This window comes from Plecotus auritus, assembly GCF_963455305.1.
Source record: "Plecotus auritus genome assembly, chromosome: 6".
In the NCBI taxonomy this organism is placed as follows: Eukaryota; Metazoa; Chordata; class Mammalia; order Chiroptera; family Vespertilionidae; genus Plecotus; species Plecotus auritus.
Window position 1 is genome coordinate 95,864,403 of NC_137773.1, and position 23,592 is coordinate 95,887,994.

Genomic DNA, 23,592 nt, shown 5'->3' on the forward strand with positions numbered 1-23,592 from the left:
AAATGACAAGATACACTTTTTTTTCTTAAACATATATTTTTATTGATTTCAAAGAGGAAGGGAGAGGGAAAGAGAGAAACATCAATGATGAATCATCAATCAGCTGCTTCCTGCACCCCCATTACCCCCACTGGGGGATTGAGCTGCAACGTGGCATGTGCTCTAACCGGGAATTGAACCATGACCTCCTGGTTCGTAGGTCCACGCTCAACCACCAAGCTACAATGGCTGGGCCAGGATATATTTTGATCACACCAACTACTCTTAGGAGTATATGACTTAGGTGAAGAAAAACAAAAGCTCACTATTATGGCTGCTCTGCTCAGCAGAGTGCCCTGGACTTGCAGTCAGACACTCTTGGGTTCCAGGCCTGCTCCAGGGCCAAATCAACTCTTTCTATTTTCCTCTATAAAATGAGGCTAATATATCCCACTCGGGTTCTGATGTTTAAATGAGGCACATATAATACAAAATGTGTAAAAATACCTTGTGAATTATTAAAGTGCAAGTCAAAACATTCCCATATACCCTTCTACCCTGTATGTTCCTTAGCATTTTTTTTATGTATCTACAACAAATAATCTATGTGCTGTATAAATTAAGGTGAGTGCTCTGCGGGTAGAAGGCTTATATATCTCAGCTTTCTGTACTTAGTACAAATTAAAGGTTCAGTAAATCATTGAACAAAAGATTTATGAATTAAAAAGTTATAGGCAGTTGTTTTAACAGAAACATACCCTTTGAGGAAAGAATGAAGGAAACTGAGTCAGAATAGACAGGTTGCTAAATTACTAAAGTCAAGTAGGCTGAGGCATGAGTAAGTAGTTCTGTTCTTGCTTTAACTAGGTGAGGACTTACACTTTAAAAAAAACAAAACTGTTCTGGCTGCTCTCCCAGTCTGCGAGTCAGCCTGGCTGGGTCCCTCTCTTCATCCTCCTCCTCCTCCTCTAATCCTGGTTTTTCTACCTCCTCCGTAATGAATCTTGCTCGTTAGTGCGGAATAAACCTCCTCTTTAACATGCCTTGGTCTCCGACTCCAGTTTCCTGCACCTCGAACCTTACATCTGGTGCTGTGAAACCCAGGAGGGTGCGAGCATCCCATTTGACCGTTCACGGTCCGGGGTGCCCCCCTCTTCTCTCCTCATGGTTCGGGACCCTCGGCCTCCTCCCCCCAGCTCAGCAGCATCAGCAGTAAGTCCCAGCCCGTGTTAATTCCTGGCGGTATTTTCTCCAGTGTCTCTGTCCGTAAACCGCGGCCCGTGTCAGAGACTGCCTTCCGGGCCCCTCCAGGAGGGGTTCTGAACCTGGGGAGGCAGCGAAGATGTTCCTGCCCCCACCTCAGTTCTCTGGCCTTTTGGCCTCTTTCCGGATTCCAGGAGGTAGGGGAGACATCCCCTACTGTCCCTCAGGTTCCCGGTCCTGACCCCAGGTTTTGGTATGGGCACCAATCTGTCTACTTCTGTAACATGGCATGGCCTCAGTATGAATTGGAATGGGTCCAGATGACACGAATGCGGGACTTAACATCCTCACTGACCTTAGTAATTTCTACCGAAGAGCCGGGAAGTGGCCCAAGGTCCCATATGTCCAGGCTTTTTTAAATCTGCGCTCCCGTCCCTCCCTCTGCTCCTTCTGTTCCACAGCCCAGGTTCTCCTCGCTCGCAAGAAACCCCCTCAAACCGGTCCTCAGCCCCCTCTCTGTCTTCTGGCTCTTTCGACCCAGCCGATCTTTCATTTCCACCCCTCTCACTCCTGCCACCCCTGCCTTCTGCTCCTTATCTTCCTCCTCCTCCTCCTTAACCGCGGCCGCCCCTTTCCCGGCCGCTGTGGGAGCCACCGTCGCCACCTCAGGCCGTGGGCCGACCAGAGGCCGCCACGCAGCACGAGATCCACCTGCTTGCCGTCCCGCCAGCCGCTCCAAACAGCTAAGTAAGGTTTCTGCTTTGGTTTGCTCTTCCCTTGTGTATTGTGAGCAACCGCCATGTTGGCCGCATGGCTTGCCGTTCCCATGGGGGCCACCATCTTGAAATGGCAAGTCCTGCCCCTCTGGCCACATGGCCTGCTGTTTCCATGGGGACCGCCATCTTGAAATAGCAAGTCCAACCCCTCTCTTTAAATAGTTACTGAGACCTCCCACAGCCCGCCCCCGCAGGCCCAGCCTGGTGTGGCCACCCAACGCTGTGCTCCTCCTCCTCCGGCACACAGCCCACTGCCTGCTCTGCCATCCCCACCCCTAACGCCTTCTCAGACCCAGGTCTGAGATCTGAATATGGCATTTAAGGTTTTTTTTTTTTGTTTTTTTTTTAATATATTTTATTGATTTTTTACAGAGAGGAAGGAAGAGTGATAGATAGTCAGAAACATCGATGAGAGAGAAACATCGACCAGCTGCCTCCTGCACACCTCCCACTGGGGATGTGCCCACAACCAAGTTACATGCCCTTGACCGGAATCGAACCTGAGACCTTTCAGTCCGCAGGCTGACGCTCTATCCACTGAGCCAAACCGGTTTTGGCGGCATTTAAGGTTTTAATGCCCGTGAGGAGCAGGCAGAGTAAGCCCGCCTTCGACAGGTGAATCTGCAAACCCACGCCTTGGTAGCAGCTCTGAGGCCAACGGCAGCCATGCATGGTCCAAAGGGGACTGTGCGTGGTGGGGTGCAACGAGAGGACGAATGCCACCTGGAAGATGCTTCAAGTGCAGAAATGAAGGCCATTGGGCAAAGCAGTGCCCCGGCCCCTGGCTCCAACCAAGCCCTGTCCGGCATGCAGTAAAAGTGACTGCCCCTGGAAAAGTGACAGGCCCTCTGTCTCTCAGCGTAGAGGGGCTGCCCTTCCAGGTCATGACCCGCTGCTGGCCATGCTGGGACTGGCCAAAGATTGAAGATGCCTATACTCGACAACCCCCATCACCCTTGCCGAGCCCAGGTTAACGCTCAAGGTAGTGGGTAAGCAGATCTCCTTTCTGGTCGATATGGGGGCTACCTTCTCTGTCCTCCCCTCCTTTTTCCAGGCTACTCTTCCCTCCCACGATCTCGGTCATGGGTATTGACGGCAAATCATCCTTTAATGCTCTGAAAACTGCTCTGGCCTCAGTGCCTTCTCACCCCGCCCTCTCCCCCACTTCACCCTTCCTAGAGAACAACTTCCTTGCTGGCACAGGCTTATCAGAAACTTAGATCTTTATCTCTAGGAAAAAGTGGCAGTTTTAAAAATTCAAGCGGTTAGAGGCCTGGAAACAGGCTTCAGGGCCTGTTCCCTCCTCCCCCTGCCTTTTCTAAATATTTTAAATAGCATACAATACTGAAACATTAATTGCTAGACATGTTTAGAAATATTTAATGGAAGGTATGTTGAAAAAGAAAGAAGTTCTAAAGTTAACTGTTGACAAGAATTGTAAAAGGAGCCACTCACCTGGACGGTCCTGCCCCAGGGGTTCAGAGACAGTCCTCATCTGTTTGGCCAGGCCTTCCTTACCCAGAGACCTCCGACAATGCTCGTTAGAACCCAGCACTCTTCTCCAGTATGTAGATGATCTCCTTCTCTGCAGCCCCTTCCTGGACATGTCCCATTGGGTCCCAAATTTTGCTCTCCTAGCTAAGCCCCTATACCAGGCCACTAAAGAAACACCAGTAGGCCCCTCTCCTTACCCTCCCTCATTCACCAGGCTTTTTCTAAGCTCTGGGATACCCTTCTGGCATCTCTCTCTCTCTCCCGGACATCTCTAGGCCTTTCCAACTATTTACTGATGAGAAACAGGGAATAGCTATGGGGGTCCTCACCCAGCCCCTAGGGCCAGCCTTCACCCCTGTAGCCTACCTGTCCAGACAGCTTGATCCTATGGTTCAGGGATGGCAGCCCTGCCTCCGGGCTCTGGCTGCAGCCGCCGCTCTCACCAAGGAGGCCCAGAAGATCTGCCTCCAGCAACCCTTACAGGTCTTCTCCACCCATAGACTACAGGATCTTCTGTCCCACCAATCCTCATCTCTCCTTGCCCCCTCTCGCATGCAGGAACTCCATCTCCTGTTCCTCGAGAATCCTGACATCTCCCTAACTCAGTCTCCAGCCCTGAACCTGGCCACGCTCCTTCCCGCTGCCTCAACCCAACCTGCAGCAACGCACTCCTGCCCCGAGGTCGTCGAGGCCCTCACTCAACCTCGGGCGGGACTCTCAGATTTTCCTCTCTAATCCTGACTTAACTAAACTGCACATACCCTACCGCCCACAATCATCGGGTAAGATTGAGAGGATCAACGGCCTCCTTAAAGACCATCTAACTAAACTCTCTCTAGAAATTCGCAGCTCCTGTCCGGACCTCCTTCCCATGGCCCTGACCGGAATCCGGGCTACACCAAGGATCCCCACCTTCTTAAGCCCTTTTGAACTCCTATATGGGAGACCCTTCTTGCTCAACCATCATCTCCCTACTGACTCGTCTCCCTACTGACCCTCCTCTCCTGGCCACTTATCTTCCATACCTGCCCTTACTCAGGCAACTACTCTGGGAACACGCTGACAGGTTTCTGCCCAGGCCAGAACCAGCCGAGCAAGACTCCCGAGGACCAGCCCTCCAGCTGGGGGACTCAGTCCTCCTCAAGAACCTTACCCCCAGGTTATATTTCAGCTCCAGGCCCAGAAGAGCAGCAAAACCAGACAAGTGACACTGTGGCAGCCTCAGGACCAGCTTTTACCTCCCAAGTGACTCAACAGGATTGCTGCACCCCTCATCCAGCACGGAAAACACTCCGTTTTTCGCTTACTTACCTCCCATCATTAGGCCCACTGGTATCTATTCCTTTAATTTTGCTCTTTGGCCCATCTCATGCGCTGTTTCACTAGTTTTTTGCAGAACAGAATGCAGGCGTTCACCAACCAGAAAGTGGGAGAGATCTATCTGGCCTTGAATTCAGAACCTAGAGACACCTATGTCACCAGAATCCTTGAGACCCCCGGTAGACACCCCTAACGATGCTCCCTCTCAGCAGGAAGTAGCTACGGAAAACGGACCTTCACCACAAACTTGCTGGGACTCAATTTTTCTTATTATCACCAAAAGCCTGGAATGCTAGATCCTCCCTTCCCCCAACTGGTGGGTGGAGTATGATGTAACCAGTGTCTGCGCTGGGACACCCTGAGACATTGAAACACCAATCAGCGCGTGCCCGAGTGCCCTGGGCCCAACCCCTTCCTGTTCCTCCCCTCAAAAGGCGTGTTTACCGCTGCAGGTGTTGCTGCTCTCCCAGTCTGTGAGTCAGCCTGGCTGGGTCCCTCTCTTCCTCCTCCTCTAATCCTGGTTTTTCTACCTCTTCTGTAATGAATCTTGCTCATTACTGCGGAATAAACCTCCTATTTAACATGCAAAAAAACCAAAACAAAACAAACTTCTGATTTTAGAAAGGGAGAGAGAAACATCGATGTGAGAGCAAAACATCAATCAGCTGCCTCCTGCACACCCACTACTGGGGATCAAGCCCACAACCTGGGCATGTGCCCTGACGGGGAATCGCACCTGCCATCTCTTGTTGCATGGGATGACACTCAACCAACTGAGCTATACCTGCCAGGGCAGGACTTACCCTTTTTAACTCTTCAATTGTGCATCAATGTCTGATAGATAACCCTCTGTAGACTTAAGAAAGAATAAAGGACTTAGGAAAACTTACATCCATTATCCAGATCACAGAACTCCTAGATTACCATCACAACAGTCCAGAGGCTCAGAATGCAGGACTGAATTCTTTTCAAAAATGTACTTTTTACTGTAAGAACTGTTTTTCTTTCTTTGGAGCACTCTGGGTAGTGCCTAGTTGTGTTTCTGATTTGCAAATCCCTAAGACTCTACAGATGTTTGTCATTTATTTCTAGCCAAAGCCCCGACTGTCTAGTGCTCAGTCAACTTCAACTGCAATTGAAGGGAATGGTTTCCGAGTCATATGGAGGGGACTGGGCTTTGGAGGCAGACTTAAGTAGCTGGGTGATCCAAGACAACCCCTTTGGGCCTCATTTTCATCTATTAAATAATAAAACAAAACAAAGGGATTATAAGAATTGTGTGAGAAACCACCACTGCATTGGGCATGTAGTAAGTATTACACCTCAGAATATGCTCCATAAGCACAAGCTGCCATGACGTTCTTGGATTTTGTTACTCTGTTCAATAAAGGCATGTGATTAACTGATGATCTGGGATTTCTAGTTTTATTCTACCATCACATAAATTCACAAATAAGAGGTCCTAAACTTGGCTCAGGAAAATAAGGTTTGCAATACTCTTTGATATGAGAACCAGGTAGATTGTTCTTTCTACACCTCTTGTTCATCTTGTTGCTGGGCACACTGAAGACAGACACTCAGAAAGAGACCCTCACTGACAAACTGGGACCAGTCTTGATTCCCTGGAGACCATCATTTATTTTTGGTAAATGCCATCAATGAATATACAGTGTCATTCCCAAAGGATAGTCTACAGCATTTAAGTCTTGAAAACAGATGATATTTAAAAAAGAGAGAATTCACAATTTTCAGATCCTTTAATAATTTAACGTTCTCTGCCATTTAAGGCTGTTAGACCCTTAACAAATCAGGTCTAGTTGCATCCCAGCAATAATAAAGGGCCTATTGCATTATGTATGCCAAATACACAGCAAAATGCAGAAGTTCCAGTGCTTCACTGGAACATATTCTGGCTTCTCTCCTTTGTAAGAGGGGTGTGATTTTCCCTATAATGAATGACTTAAAATACAGTCATGACTTTAAAAATTCTACACCAAGTCTCAATACAGTGATCCAAACACTATTTAAAAATGCCCTCTGAGCCTCAGTTTCCCCTTCTGTAAAATGAAGGAGTTGGGTTAGTGTTGCAGGCCAGACCACACCACAAGTGGGTAAACTGAACTCGCTGCCACAAACCCGAGTAGTGAGGAGTGTGAGGGGAACAGCTGCAAATATGAATGTGGGAGGCGGACTAGGGCAGTAGTGGCTGGAAAACCAGCCTTCAAGGGGTTGGTCAGCTCTGAACTGTCAAGTCTCAAAAGTATGTCTTTGTCTTTTAATTTGATAATTTGGTCTAATATGATTGTCTCATTTATTCCAGTGTATGTACTTACTGTAAATTTATGTACAGAATTAAATATCCCATTTATTAACTTATAAACCATAATAAAACCAGTCCTTTTCCCTCACCAGCAATTTTTGCATTGGAAAAGGAAAACAAACTAATATACACATTTCAGCAACATCAGAAATTTCATTAAATCTGAATGAAGGCATAATTCATTTTGTAGTTCAATTATATGTTCAAGGAGTCAGTTACTCTAATCATAAAGACAACACTGCAATATCTTTGCAGTTCAAAATTATTCCCATTTGTTATTCAACTTTGAGAAAAATTCAGCTGTAGACTTGACTGCTTCTGGTGAAAGTACTCAGCAAGCTCATCACCAATAACACCCTTCAGGATTGCCTTTTCAGATTTCACATAGCAATCATCTTGAAATTTGGGGCTAAAGTAATTAGAAAGCAAACGAACAGACAACAAACGGACTTCAGAGGCTGGTGGTTCCTAAACTCACAGGTCAGAAGGTGTCCCAGACCTCTCCAGAAGTGGCCTAATGTAAGCTGACAAAACAACCTCTTAAATACAAAATTCCCATTATTAGAAACAAACCAAGTCAAGCGTAAACTCTCACTTACTCTCTGGGAAAAATGTCTCACCAGGAGGTAAAGGATGACTCCTGTCCCAACTGTTGGGGCCAGTGCTAAAGGAAGAAAGCAGCATCACCATAGACCCCAGCCAGTGGTCCCAGGAGGGAGGATAACAGTCCTTCATGATGCCAAGAAAGATGGGAATCCCTCTCCCCCACCTGGATCTTGGCACACAGGTCATCATGATGTGAACCTCCCCAAACCATCTTTTTCTTCTTTTTCTTTTTTTTTTAAGCCAACTTTTTCTTGAGCAAAGCATCTGATTTGACAAACCAGATCCTAGCTTGCTGCTCGCCTCTTTTCCCTTCACCAGTACATGATTCAGATCCCAGTGTAAGCACCGCAAGAATAGGACACGGAATCAAAGCACTGCTCTTGTCTGTCACACAAACCGTCCAGATAATTGGTATTCTTGATTCATTCTGCTTTCAGCGATTATGGTCATTTGAGAGGTGCTTCTCAACACCTCATTGTTTCCTACCAAATGCTGATAGGTGTCAGACAGGCATTAACAGTGGGAACTTTTTTTGTTTTTAAACATTTAAAGCAAAAGGGTTTTCAATCTATAAGCCAGTCCATATGCACCCCCTACTGGGGACCAAGGCATAAATACACAACTACAAAACATTTCCTACAAAAATGAGAGATCTCCATGAAATCAGCATCTCCTCGACATCCTACTAAATCGTCACAGCAGTGAAGACCCACCAGAAAAGACAAAGGTCAGAAATAGAGTTTGAAACATTGAACTTGATTTCCTAATGATCCCTCTCCCAGCCCTAGTCTCCTCCTTACTGCTCCGAGAGGAGCAATGCCCTGCTCCACTCTTCCCTCTGGATCCTGACGCACAACTCTGACTTGTTGGTCAAAGAATCAGCCTCTAAGAATTCAATGCTAACTGCCAACAGCTGTTCACTTGGGAGCGTTTGCCAGTAACTGCAAATAGCCATGAGGCTGAAAGGGAAACAGTCCATCTCCTCACCCATGCCAGGGTCTATATCCACAACGACTCCACCTTTCCGGAGGATTTTCTGGAAATGCTATCTGAGAAGCAGAACAAGAACTCTGAAGTACATGACTTGGGGATTAAGTCCACACAGAAAGGTAAAACCTGGCCATGATCTCCATAGCGCTGCCACCCCCAGATGACAAACTCCAGGAAGAAAGGGCATGAACACCAGTGCTCGAGGGCTGTGGTCCTCACTGCAGGGAAGGCATCCTGCTACCCCGGGGGCCGGGAACCCCAGGGTCCTCTGATGGTTGCGCACCGTACCCCCGGCTGGGCTTACATTCACCGGTTGTCAGAAGTTTCTGGTACTGCTGGGATGGGTGGGTTTGGGGGGAGTTGCAGAACAGCCCACCCTATCCTAGGCTCTACACGTCATAGCGGTTCAAACTGTATGAGTTTGGGTAGTTCTGCCGGCTGTACTGGAAGTGGTCTGTTAAGGTGTTGTTGCGGCCATACTGATAGTCCCCATGTTGGGGGAAAAGGACCCCGTTGTGGGGCTTCTTCAGGGGGCTCTGGCGATGCTCCTTACTGCTCAGGTCCCCTGCTGTGATAGGGAGGAGGTGCTTCTGTGCTTGCTGATTCGCATCGTACTTGGTCTGCAGGGTCAAGAGAGCAGTGGGACATTGGCTCCTTCCCCAAACACACACAAGACAAAGGGGAGCTCAAGATTCACTGCCAAGTAGCCCTTCAAGGCCATGCAAGTGTCGACCCAGCAGGGCTGGACATGGCCAGTGAACAGTTAATGGACTGGCCCTCCCTGTTAGCCATCCTACGTCCTTACAGGGGACTAAACAGAGCCTGCATAAGGAGAGAGTGACATCCTGACAAAGCCTCAGTAGACCCCAGAGCCGCAGCTGGAGTGAAGCAAGGACTGGGGTCATCCATGGGGGAAAAGGCAGGTCAGGATAGGAGGGGCTATGCCAAGACCATAAACCAGTTTGGCAAAACTGGGAGCTGGAACCTGGGCCTCTTAGCTTCTGACGAGGCCACTTCTTTTCCCCTCTCCACCAACTCTTGGTGCCTCCCAGGGTGTCAATGGGTTAGACAATCTCCTCTATCCCAGACTCACCTTGTTGTACAGGAAAACGCCCAGGATGGCTGTCATCATGCCCAGGACGTTGGTGCTGGTGACGGGGTTCCGCAGCATGATCAGGGACACCGTGATGACCATGATTCTCTTGGTGGCGTTGGCGACTGAGTAGCTCAGAGGGCTGATGAGGTTGAGGATGCTGAAGGCAATGACGTTCTGGGCAAAGTTACAGAAGCCACTGACAGCCAGAAGCAGGAGCGTCCAGGGCCACTGGGACACATAGGTCTACAGACGGGAGCAAGACAGCACCATGGTCACGTGCCAGCCCTGGCAGAGGTTGGGAGAGCAGCACAGTGGTTTATTGGGGTCAGTTAGTGGGGAGCAGACCAGGACGGGTTCCAGTGTGATAGCAGGTGCTTTATACACACAGCCTCTAACCCTCACGACACTGCATGGCACAAGAGTCATCACCATCACCATCACCATCATCACTGCCTTCAACGTCACCATCATTGTCACAATCACCACCATCATCAACCACTACTGTCACTGCCCTCATCACCACCACCACCATCATGATAGCCATCACATCACCACCACCACCATCACCACCACCCCCTTCCCCTTCTGCTGAGGAAGTGGAGGCTCCGAGAAGGATATCAGGTGTCCAAAGGGTGCAGAGCATGGCATGAACCAAAGCCTTCCCTCATCCCTGGACAGTGAAGGTCAGGGCTCTGGGGTTGACAAAGTAAGGTCTCAGTCTGATTTGGCTCCTGTAATAGACACCATAGGCCTGGGGGCTTACAAACAACAAACATTTATTTCTTAGTTCTGGAGGCTGGAAATCCAAGATCAAGGAGATTCTGTGTCTGGTGTGGGCTTCTTGGTTCACAGATGGTGTTTTCTTGTGGTGTCCTCAAGTGATGGAAGAGATAAGGATGCTCTCTGGGGTCCCTTTAGAGTACTGATCACACTTGATGAGGGCCCCATCACCCTCATGATCTAATTACCTCCGAAAGGCCCCACCTTCCTAACACCATCACATTGGGGGTTGGGTTTCAACATGTGGATTTTGGGGGAACACAAACATTCAGACCATAGCAGACATGATACATTCTGTAAGACAGGGAGGTCCTAGGAAGGCAGCCCCTGATATATGAAGAAACCGCCTGAGGTGTGGAGACAGAGGACCTGGGTCTGCCCCATCTCTGGAAGCCCTGGACAGCTGTTTGACCTCTCTGATTGTGGTTTGTTCTCTCTGCAACAGGGATGATCCCTGCTGAGCCTGCACAATGCCACCGCTGTGGAGATCAAATGCCATCATGGCTCCAAAAGTGCTTTAAAAAAATTCCAAGCCACACAAACATAAGAAGGCAATTGGTGTGTCTATCTCACGTTGATGTTTCTCTCTCCCCCCGCACTCTCGCCCAGTTCCACTCTCTCTAAAAATAAATCAATGGGAAAAAAAACACCTTGGGTGAAGATTACAAAATAAAGAAAAGGTGATCGGGCGCTGCTGGGTCCCCATCAGGGAAGCAGCGTCCCACCGAGTCCCAGCTTTCATTCTCTTGTCTATCTTTTCTCAATACTTTATCGCCCCCACTCGGGTTCACTGAACCTGGCTGAGCTGGTGAGGCACATAAGGCGCCCTGGGGCTGCGTATGCCTTGGCCGTGCTGGCTCCCCACAAGTGGCGCCCAAACAGGGCCTGAGTACGGGGGAACTACAATTATTAGGTGAAAGGAGGCCCCAAGGCATGCTCACGCAGAAAGTAAGGTAGGGAGCCGAAGTGTGGTAATAGCTCGGTGTAAAACATGGGACAAAAAAAGAAAAAAGGTGATCACTAGAAGAAAACTGAAAAATGCCCTCAATACAAGAAAAAGCAAAGAAAAGAGACCAGAGCAAAGCCTATATATACATTTGTGCGTGTATATGCATAGAGACACCAAAGAGCTGTAACATAGGACAGCATAAGAGAACTGACACCAAACCTATCAATATAATGTAGCCAATAAAAGGAATGAGAAAGACCTAAATACGTCAATAAGAGTAATCTCCAGGACATATATTGAGTGAAAAAAGCAAGTTGTTCTTCTCTAAATATCTAAAAAGTCACTTTTTGTGTAAGGAGGAGGGAAGTTATGAATGTATCTTTGAATAAACCTTGTCATATCATTTGGCTTTGGAAATATAAAGATTTGACATTCAGTAAGGGATGTGGAGAGAAAGCAATGTCTAAAAATTGAAAAGGAACCCAATGGTTGTCATTGACGGGCACATTGTGAAAACAATTCTTGCAAGTGCCCTCAGAACAGAGTATTTCAATTGTGTAGTAAGGCCTCAATGACATTGACAGGTTCTGAGACTTTAAGCAAAAGGACATATGAATGAAACCAGTTTTACCAGAGGCTAAGTGATATAAGCAAGAGTTCAGTTCCTATAGCATCTCATCAATGCTCCAACAAAATGACCTGCTGTACATTTTTTTTAATCCACACCTGATGATATTTTTCCCATTGATTTCTAGAGAGTGGAAGGGAGGGAGGAGGAGAAGCGAGATAGGCACATCAATTGGTTGCCTCCCACATGTGCCCTTACCGGAGCTGGGGAACCTGCAACTGAGGTACATGCCCTTGACCAGGAATCGAACCCATGACCCCTTTGGTCCACGGGCCAACACTCTAACCACTGAGCCAAACTGGCCAGGGCCTGCTGGACATTTTTAATGGGACATGTTCTAAGGACAAGTAGAGCTGCACAGAAATCTTTTTTTTTTTTAAATAAATCTTTATTCAGATTATTACAATTATTTCTCCTTTTTTCCCCCATAGTTCCCCTCCAGCCATTTCCCACCCCACCTTCTGCCCTTACCTACCCCCCACTGTCCTCATCCATAGGTGTATGATTTTTGTCCAGTCTCTTTATGAACCCCCCCATACCCCTTTCCCCCTGAGAATTATCAGTCCACTCCCTTTCTATGCCCCTGATTCTATTGTATTCACCAGATTATTCTGTTCCTCAGGTTTTTAATTCACTTGATTTTTAGGTTCACTTGTTGATAGATATGTATTTGTTGTTCATAATTTTTATCTTTCCTTTTTTCTTCTTCCTCTTCTTTAAGAATACCTTTCAGCATTTCATATAATACTGGTTTGGTGGTGATGAACTCCTTTAGCTTTTTCTTGTCTGTGAAACTCTTTATCTGCCCTTCAATTCTGAATGATAGCTTTGCTGGGTAGAGTAATCTTGGTTGTAGGTTCTTGCTATTCATCACATTGAAAATTTCTTGCCACTCCCGTCTGGCCTGCATAGTTTCCGTTGAAAAGTCAGCTGACAGTCGTATGGGTGCTCCCCTGTAGGTAACTAACTGTTTTTCTCTTGCTGCTTTTAATATTCTCTCTTTGTCTTTTGCTCTTAGCATTTTAATTATGATGTGTCTTGGTGTAGTCCTCTTTGGATTCCTTTTGTTTGGGGTTCTGTGGGCTTCCTGGACTTGTAAGTCTATTTCTTTCACCAGGTGGGGGAAGTTTTCGGTCATTATTTCTTCAAATAGGTTTTCAGTATTTTGCTCTCTCTCTTCTTCTGGCACCCCCATAATTCTGATGTTGGTACGCTTGAAGTTGTCCCAGAGTCTTCTTACATTATCTTCAACTTTTTGGATTTTTTTTTTTGCTTTTTGCTTTTTCGGTTGAGTGTTTTTTGCTTCTTTGTATTTCAATTCTTTGACTTGATTTTTGTGTTCCTCTTGTCTGTTTTTGGGTCTCTGTATAATATTTTTTATTTCAGTCAGTGTATGTTTAATTTCTAGTTGGTCCTTTTTCATCTCTTCGAGGGTCTCGTTATATTTATCGGCCTTTTCTAGGATATTCTTAAAAAGCCTTATAACCGTGGTTTTGAATTCTATATCCAGTCGTTTGTTTTCCTCCATTTCTTTCGTTTGTGATCTGATTCTTAGACGCCGCATTTTCACTGCTTCCCTGAGTTGGTAGATTTGTGTGCTAGGTTTCCAATTTGGCCCAGTGGGTCTGCCTCCCCAGTTAACCTGAGGTGGACACTCTTGGTGCACCCCTTTGTGGACTGTGTGTACAGCCTTGTTGTAATTAAGTCTTTATTGTTGTTGGTATCACTGGGAAGAATTGACCTCCAGGCCAGTTGGCTGTAAGGATCAGCTGTGTCTACGCTGGGAGAAGTCCGGTGCTGGAGACAGCCTTATAGGATTAGACTTGCCAAATTGCAATAGCCTCTGTGCTCAGCTTGGATGGGGTGGAGTCTCAGTCTTGGCTTCCCGTCAGCCTTGCCCTTGCTAGCACGTGTGTGCCTTCAGTCCTCTGCCTTCCCGGCTCCCGATTCTCCGCCCGAGAGTCCAGACTCCCCCCACAAGAGCGTGGGTCTCCGGGGGCTCGCCTGAAACTGGGGTTCACTGCAGTCAGAACTGGGGCTCACTTCAGTCAGAACTGGTGTTCAGTGCCGTCAGGAGCCTCTGACTCCCTTCTGCTAGGGAAAGCCTGTGGCAGCCTCCGCAGCCTTTGTGCACACTGGCGCGAGCGGACTTTCAGTCTTCCGCCTTCCCCGGCTCCCGAGTCTCCGCCCGAGAGTCCAGACTCCCCCCACAAGAGCGTGGGTCCCCGGGGGCTCGCCTGGAACTGGGGTTCACTGCAGTCAGAACTGGGGCTCACTTCAGTCAGAACTGGGGTTTTGTGCCGTCAGGAGCCTCTCACTCCCTTCCGCTAGGGAAAGCCTGTGGCAGCCTCCCGCAGCCTTTGTGCGCACTGGCGCGAGCGGACTTTCAGTCTTCCGCCTTCCCCGGCTCCCGAGTCTCTGCCCGAGAGTCCAGACTCCCCCCACAAGAGCGTGGGTCCCCGGGGGCTCGCCTGGAACTGGGGTTCACTGCAGTCAGAACTGGGGCTCACTTCAGTCAGAACTGGGGTTTTGTGCCGTCAGGAGCCTCTCACTCCCTTCCGCTAGGGAAAGCCTGTGGCAGCCTCCCGCAGCCTTTGTGCGCACTGGCGCGAGCGGACTTTCAGTCTTCCGCCTTCCCCGGCTCCCGAGTCTCCGCCCGAGAGTCCAGACTCCCCCCACAAGAGCGTGGGTCCCCAGGGGCTCGCCCGGAATAGGTGTTCAGTGCAGTCAGAACTGGGGTTCAATGCGGTCGGGGGCTCCCTTCCCCCTTCCGCCAGAGAAAGCCAGCCAGGCACTCCGCCGCCCTTCCTCTCTGCGTGCACAAAGACCCTTTGCCGTACCTCCAATTCTCTGTGAGCTTTTCTCCTTCCTTCTAGTTGTAGAATTTTCACTCAGTCAGCTTTCCTGCGGTTCTGGATGGTGTCCGTTCTGTCTTTTAGTTGTAGTTTTGAAATTGTTGTGCGAGGCAGCAGTTTAGGTGTTTACCTATGCCGCCATCTTGGTTTCTCCTGCACAGAAATCTTAAACTTCTTGCTTGACCTGCAGTTGTCCCCAGGGATGCTCACTCTGAAGCAATATGTGTGAACAGTAGAACCATGTATGTAAATAACTGGAGAAGGATAACCATATAGAAAATGTTGCAAGGAACGAAGTGTTCCAGAAAAGATATTAATAAAAACCAAAGCAGTAATAAATTATGTGATGTTAAATGGGAATTGAAAAGAATTGGAACTCTCTTTTCTGTCCCTAAATACTCCTTTCCTGAATATTTCACTGCAAAGGCTTAACAGCAATAGTAGCCCAACAGCAATATGAACACACCACTTTCCAATAAAAGCAACCTGTGTCCCCCAAGCAGTGGCTGATGGCAGGTCTGGGACTGGAGGTACACAGATAAAGGAGGAAATCCTCCTGAAACAAAAGCCACCAAAGGCTGACATGTGCTGTCAGAGGGCAGGGAGCCAATAAGAGGACTCAACTGGTCAAGACAGTTTTAATTTTACTATGAAAATAATAATATGTACAACTCACACAACTTCATAAAAACAAAAGAACCCTACTCCACGCCCAAAAAAGGAAAAACACTTGGACTCACTGGTTTATTTGCAGTCAGCTCTAACTCTTTACTCTGAAAATGGTAATTAAAAGGGAAGAGAAGCATTGCACTGCCTCTCATGCACTGTACTTCAAGATAACAGACTAGTCCTGGTCGATGATGAAAAATTCTTCACAGAGAAATCATAGCTAAGCAATGTGGAAGGGAAGTTAGAACAGGGAGCCACAGTTTTCTTATCTGGTAACTGGAGATAAGCTCCACTATAGCCACAGGTGGAGCTAAGGACTAAAGACTAATGTCAAGAATCCAGCCAGATCTCATTAAGCCCTAATAAACATTTACTGCTCCATAACTCAGGTATGGAAGAACCACGCACAGCTCCTTATCACTGTTGCCTGCATTAGTTTCTAGCGTGCTCTCTGGAGGCTAGCCGGCACAGGTGGTGAGGAGACACCATTTCCTGTGCTCAAGAGAGCTACAGCTACAACTGTAGTACACGAAAATATGTACAGAGAGGACACCAAGAAAGGAACAAACGCAGTTTTAAAGTTAGGGTGAGGTATGAACCAGATAAAGACAGGAAAGTCCCCTGTACTGGCAGTCTTTTCATCTTTCATGCCACTGCTATCAGCAGCTGGGATCTAGCTTGCTGGAGAAGGAAATGCAAAGAAAGCCAACTTCCTACAACGTGAGTCATGACAAAGAGATGAGTATTTAATTTATTTTTATTTTTATTTTTTACAGAGGGGAAGAGAGAAGGATAGAGAGTTAGAAACATCGATGAGAGAGAAACATTGATCAGCTGCCTCTTGCACACCCCCTACTGGGGATATGCCTGCAACTAAGGTACATGCCCTTGACCAGAATCAAACCTGGGACCCTTCAGTCTGCAGGCCGACGCTCTATCCACTGAGCCAAACTGGTTAGGGCAAGAGATGAGTATTTAAAGACCAGGCTGTCAGAGGCCCCAACAGCCCCCAAGTCAACACAGAGGTGTAACTCCCTGACAAAGCACCCACTTTGGAACCAGTCAAGAAAAGGGTGTGTTCTTGGTGCTGGCCAACTCACCAGGTCACTGCTGACCAAGAAAGCCGAGAGGTCCACCAGGACCCACGTGGGGATCATAAAGAAGACGGCGTGGCAGCCCAAGATGTTCAGCAGCCTCAGATGGTGGATCCGGGAGTCTCTCAATACCTGAAGAGAGAAAATCTCTTTAAAGGCCAATCGACACTGTAAGTGTCAAGGACTCGAGTTACTCAGGCTCCAAACACAGTGACTTTACATTAACCCTGAAGTCAGACCCTGACTACTAAACCTGCAAGGGTATCTGTGATGAGACAGGCAGCTCATGCCTGAAACAAGTACAATGTTTTATACACAAAGGACCGAGTAAAGAAAAACAAAGCAAAAACAAAATAGCAACACTCAATGCCTCAATGCTGGCTAGGCACTGTGAAATCCCACTAAATTGGTATATCACTGTTTCAGAACATAACCAGAGCCATAAACATCTTCTGACCCTTATCATTATATCCTTATATAAGCCAATCATAAGGAAATAACCTGAGAGAAAGACATTGTAAATTATTGCACTACTTACAATGAATAGTCGGAAATAACCTGCATTTGCAATAGAAGAACTAACTGTATTAATTGTGGTACCTGAGGAGTGTTATTGTTACAGGAGTTAAGAGCAATATTTTTTAATGATATCAGAGAATGCAATGTTACAATAGTAAATGAACAAAACAAAATTCTAACATGTATATATATATATAAAAGCCTAATATGCAAATTGTTTGACCGGGAGTTTGACCGCTCACTATGATGTACACTGACCACCAGGGGTTGGCGTGGAACATGGTGGGCGTTAGTGACACGGTGCTGGTAGTGGGCAGCAGTGGAGGCGCTTCTCGCTCCGATGGGCCCTGACAAGAGCGGGACCGCAGTGGGATGGTGGAGTAGGTGAGTGGGCGGCGCCAGGCCAATGCGGGTGCGAGCAGGGGCCTGAATGCCCTGCCGATTACCCCGCAGACCCAGCGGTGGTAGGGGGAGCAGGGCTGCCGCCCAACTCCCAGGCACTGAGGGAGCCGGGCAGGGGGCCCGGCCCTGATTGATCGCCCTGCAGGCAGGATGGTGGAGCAGGTGAGGGGGCAGCGCCAGGCCACAGTGGGGTGCCAGGCCGGGCTGCAGGGCTGCGAGGCTGTGGGCATGAGCTGGGGCTGAGAGAATGGGGCACAAGCTGGGGCCTGATCCTCGCAGGCCACCTCAAGGGACCCCACCCACGCACAAATTCGTGCACCAGGCCTCTAGTCTATAATATTATAACTCTAAAAGCTGTGCAGAAAATACTCCTAGCATTAATAGTTCACCCAATAGCATAGAAACCCCTTGGCAGGTAGGGCAAGTCTCCTGATTCTTCATTTCTAGTACCTACTACAGTGCCTGGCACATAAGTAGGTATTCAATTCTGATTTTTTTTTTCATTAAGCTTTTCTCTATATTTTTCCCATCAAGCATATGTTAATTGTATAATAAAAAACATAATCTCTTGGCACACAATGTCCTCTCTTCCTCACTCTTTCGCTCTCTCTCTGAAGCATGCCCCCACCTTTCCCTCTCTTCTTCCCTCAAAGCAAGTACCTTTGCTCCTCTCTCTCTCTCTCTCTCTCTCTCTCTCTCTCTCTCTCTCTCTCTCTCTCTCTGTCTCTCCTCAGCTCTGAGGGCCTTTCTTTTGCCTCTGAACTTGTTTCCTGAGCCCATGCAGCCCAGCTGGCTCACTTTTTCTTCCTCTGTGGCTTTCTAAATAAACTTTTGCTTGCATTTGAAAATAAATAAATAAGAAAGTAACAAAAACACATTCTTGAAAAATTAAAAAATAGAAAACCAGCAGAAGGACATGATTTTCTTCACTCCACCACCAAAGAAATCCCTACTTGGTCACTTTTTCAATGCTACCCATGCACCCCCAGAACATCAAGCATACCACAGACAGTATCTATATACCTTTTTGGAGAAAATATTCTGAAGCGAGAAGCACAGTGTGGCAGCAAGAGCACTGATGAGCCCCCACATATCAAACGACAACTCGGTGACAGTGGCCAGCAGGACGCCGCTGATGATGGGGATGAGTGACAAGTACACCTGTGGGAGAGGGCAGGAAGGGCTGATGGGCTGGAGTTGAGCTGGGCCACCCAACACAGACACCCAGGGGAAAGCCTTAGCTGCTCTCTTCTCCTTCACCAAAGGGGCACCACCTATCCTTTGGACAACAGTGTTAGCTGTGATAGCCATGCTCTAGAGGTTGGGGGCAGAGAGATGGTTATCATAGTATCTGGGGCAAGGCTGTGTCACTATGGGCAGCCCCACTCCTTATACCATCACCCCCATTAAGAGCCCTTGCTTAGGGCCACCAACTGGGGCTGCTCCTAACAGATCTATCCAGCTGCCACCACCAACACACCAGGGTCTGAAACCCCGATCCTCCAGGAGGCTGGCAGGGTCCCTTTTCTAACTTGCACTCGCCCAATGCTTTTTCTAGCTGGAGAGTTCCTACCCACTCAGGCCTCAGTTCACACACCATTCAAGGGAACTTTCCCCACCCACCTTCCCACATCCCCTCCCCTACCCAATCCCCACCCTGTCAAGTTCCTGGGCCCAGAGATCTCCACCCATTGTAAGTGTCCATTACATAGTCTGTGTCCCTGCACTTCTTTAGGGTAGGTCCTTGTTCACTGCTCTATCCTGGTGTCCAAAACACAGCAGGCATCCAGTAACTGCTGGCTGAATGATTGAGTAATGGGCTGGCATAGGAGGCCTTCCACAAGGTCCAAGCTTTCCAGGGCCTGGTACATGCAATGGCTCCTGAGCTCTCAGCTGGCTAAACGGCTCCCAATTTCCAGATAAATAGAATCAATTCCTGACATTTAGCTCTTCTGACTCCCAGCTTATCTCTCTTCTACAAAGGACTTTATTAAAGTACTGTGGAGATTTTAGGAGTGGCTGGTTAATGCTCCCCTCCCCTCAAGTACCTCCTTGCCCCCCAAGCCTCCACCCAGGGCAAAGCAAGGGCTCTGAATTCCAGCTTTCCCACTACTGGCTATGGCCCTCGGGCACATAACTCTCCCCTTACAAGTCCCATTTCCTCCCCTGAGATCTGGAATGACCTGCTTTATCTTCCTCATAGGGTGGATCCATACTTATTCCTTCATTATCAGACTCCTGCCCAAGTCATTCCCTACTGTTTCCTCACTGGGTGAAGTTTCCAGCTCCTTGTCCAAGCCAGGTCCAATGTCCTGTACAACGGGGAAACCTGATAAACATGCTGTGATATCGAGTGATGCAGCTGCACACCTCCTGGGCAACTATGACTCAGGAGACAAGTCACATCTGACATTACCCTGGGAGCAGGCAGCAGAACATACCCAGTTCTTGCAGGGAAAAAGATAGGCTGAAATAAAAAAATCAGCCAGAGGTGGCCCAATTCCTTTAAAAAAAAATAAAATAAAATAAAAAAATATATATATATAATTGATTTCAGAGAGGAAGGGAGAGGGAGAGGTAGAAACATAAATGATGTTTGGCTGCCTCCTGCACACCGAGCCCGCAACCCCAGCATGTGCCCTTGACCCAAATTGAACCTGAGACCCTTCAGTCCACAGGCCGACGCTCTACCCACTGAGCCAAACTGGCTTGGGCTGGCCCAATTTCTATAAGCTGATCCAAGGCACTGCTGCTCTTAGTTACATAAAATACAGGATGCCAGAAACCAATCAAGTAGAAAAGAGGCGCTCTGTCCAGCATGAAATGAATTCCAGCTGGGACAACAGGAGTCCTACTTCTGCTTAAGGGCATGGATGGGCAAGGCTGTCTCCGGCTAAAGCCACAGCTTCTCTCACCCCAAGGCAGGAAATAGCCTGGCTTGGCATACTGAACAGACCCTGGATTGTGCCCAAAGCACCTTCCTTTATGCAGTTCTGGGTTCTGTCTGTTATTTTAACTTCCATTCTCAAACATTCCCAATTCTTGGCTGCTTTTATTTCAAAGACTTTGATGAATTTTGCCAAAATCAGACTCCTTTGACAAGCATCTCACTTCTGACCCCAAAAACCTCCAACCTGACCATGCTTGACTCTTGTAAAGAAGTGAAACTCCATTCCAGCACGAAGTCAGATGTTCCGTCCTCAGTCCCACTAGAGGGGAATGGGTGCCTGGCCAAGATGGGATCAAGTCATCATCTACCAGACACTTTGGGTAGAACAGTGGTCGGCAAACCGCGGCTCGCGAGCCACATGCTGTGAGCCACATGCGGCTTGCGAGCCGCGGTTTGCTGCTCTGTTGACTAATGAGTTTGCTGACCACTGGACTAGACTAAATGTTACCGTGTAGTTGGAAGCTGTGAGGATAAGGCAATTATGGCATAATGTGTGCAAAGAGGTAAAGGGTAGTATATGACAGTGGTCGGCAAACCATTAGTCAACAGAGCGGCAAACCGCAGCTTGCGAGCCGCGGTTTGCCGACCACTGGGGTAGGAGCTCAAAAGAGGGAGGAAAGTGGAACTAGAGAGAGAGGGCAATGTCCACGAGACTACACAGGAGAAACAACTCAGGGACACACACACACCACGGTTCCCAGGGTGACTTCAGAAAATTAACAGCAAAAGGGCCACCAGAGGCATCTAAACTGACTTCCTTATTTGACAGGAAGCCTGGCAGCCTGCAGGCCAGGAGCCTGGACCACGTCACCAGCTGGGCAACTTCCTGGAAGCCCTTGGAGTCCCCACCTGCCCAGAGTCCTTCTGGGTTACCTTTGTGCTCTGCTTCTCTTTCATGATGATCCGGGACAGGAGGACCACCCAGATGGGCATGGTGGCCTTGACTGCAAAGAAAAGCAATGGGGCGCTCAGGTGGCCACCCTGAGAGCTCTTGTCCCAACTTTATCCGCGGGTTGAGACAGCTTGGCAGACCCTCAAAACTCTTCAGCCCTTCTCTTTCTGTGGGATTTCACCCCAACCCCACTCGGCTCTCTGCTTCCTTCTCAACCCCTCTCCTCCCTAAGGCCCGCCCCCCCATCCCCGTGCTAGACTCTCCCCAGCTAACAGCCTGGGTGGCATTCCAGGTGAGACACCACCCCACGACCAGTCGTTGCACTCACCGGTGTGCGCGTAGGACACCGGCACCTTCCAGATGCTGACGTGCGCCGACACGGACGCGAAGTACTTGCCGAAGGCGAGAGGCAGCACGTAGCGCGGGTAGAAGCGCGGCGGCAGCAGCGGGCCAGACGACGGGTGCGGGTCGGACCCGGAGCCCGAGACGGGCGGCGCGGGGGGCACGCGCCAAGCGCGCAGCAGCGGTGGGAGCCCCGCGCATAGTGCCAGGATGTGGCACAGCGATACGGTCACGGGGAACGGGAAGGCGCTCAGGATCACCTTGTTGACTACGTTGCCTCCCGCGCTCAGCGCATACCACAGCAGGCACAGCGCCGCCACCCGCGCTCCCTCACGCGCCCCGCCACCGCCGCCACCACCGCCACCCGCCGCGCCCGGGACCCCCGTGCCCGGGACCGCCGCCATCCTACCCAAGCGGCCACCCCTTCCCGCCCGTTCGACGGCCCTACGCGGGGCTGGGGCGGGGCCTGGAGGGGCGGGCGCGCCAGCCAACGCCAACCCCCATTGGCCGCCGCCTCCGTCACCGCCGCGCCCGCCATTACGTTGCAAGCGCAGGCCCCGCCTCCCGCGGGTGGGCTTCCGGTGGAGGGCAGGACCTATCCCGGAAGCGGAAGGAGACGCGGCCGAGAGCCCAACGGGGCTGCAAAGTGGTGGGCTGGCTCGGGACTGGGAGCCGAAGTTCTAAAAGAATTGGTGGGCGCGTATGAGCCACCATTGAGCTCACGGGCCACTCCTCGACATCGCGCTGCGCCGGCGCCGTCAACCAGATTCCTGATAGGCAGACACCGAGGATGAAAGATCAAATTGTGAAGAGCTAACTCCTTTCTGCAAACCGGGAGCGGACTCCCGTGGCTGGTTCTCTGGAGCACGTCCTGGGAACTGCCGCTACGTGCTCTGTGCGGTAGGTGTGACACTCTCCAGTTCACAGGCGGAGAGACCGGAAGCACAGACTTGGCCGCCGCCTCGGTCACTGTCTCCATGGCTCTGTGGAGGAGGGAGGTGCCGCGCCCCATCCGTTGATACCCAGGGCCCCCGCGGAGGAAAATAAGACGGTGTTTTCAGCAAGATGATCTTGTACTACTTAAAGGACTTCCGTCTGCTCCAAAAGTCATGTACTAAAATAACTTTGGGGGTGGGCTTGGGGGTAGGAAGGGTGTTAAAATTCTCCTAGAGTGTCCTTACTTGGCAAATTAGAAAGTGGCAGTCCATCGATCTCCAAAATGTTGGAGAAACCTTATCTTAAACTTGGGTTCTCAAAGGCAGGCAATATCTACCATGGGACTTATTGGATACTCAGACAGGAGAGGTGGTCCCTACAGCAGGGAGCAGAGACCTGTCCCAAAGCCCAGGTCTGAGGAAAGGATATACTCGTGACACTAACCTGAACCCTCATATCTCCCAGCTGTTCGGATCACCATTTGTCACAGAGTAATGTCACTTCCTCAGACATCCACATGGCAGCAGGGCTGGCCACATTAAGAGAAAAACAGGCACAGGTAGGTTAGGAAAGTAACTAATTACTCCACAGCACAGATGGTTCCACTGAGGTGCTTCTTAAAAAACCTTGATCATTTAACTTGGTCTTCACAACTCTGTTGTATCTCCCAAATGGGGACACATACAGGAGTGAAGTAAGCCACACAGCTGGTAGACAGCAGGGCCTGGACCTCTGGGTTCATCCTATGAGATTAACCTTCTTAAGGGTTAGCTTCTTCATCTGTGAAATTAA

At 49.1% G+C, this 23,592-nt stretch overlaps 1 protein-coding gene across 2 annotated transcripts; it reads right to left on the minus strand.

Moving 5' to 3' along the window:
- Window positions 1–6,379: 6,379 nt before the first annotated feature.
- SLC35E1 (solute carrier family 35 member E1) lies at window positions 6,380–22,308 on the minus strand. Of its 2 annotated transcripts, XM_080675736.1 has the most exons (6): window positions 21,851–22,308; window positions 21,504–21,574; window positions 18,704–18,841; window positions 16,766–16,891; window positions 9,782–10,027; window positions 6,380–9,308 (listed from the first exon to the last, which is right to left on the minus strand). In XM_080675736.1, exons 1-6 carry the CDS (start codon window positions 22,266–22,268, stop codon window positions 9,078–9,080), a joined length of 1,230 nt encoding a protein of 409 aa, XP_080531862.1. In that variant the 5' UTR covers window positions 22,269–22,308; the 3' UTR covers window positions 6,380–9,077. The 2 variants fall into 2 exon arrangements, with proteins under 2 accessions (XP_080531862.1, XP_080531863.1); XM_080675737.1 differs by lacking the exon at window positions 16,766–16,891 and having other exon boundaries at window positions 7,936–9,308; window positions 21,851–22,298.
- Between the last annotated feature and the right edge of the window lie 1,284 nt (window positions 22,309–23,592).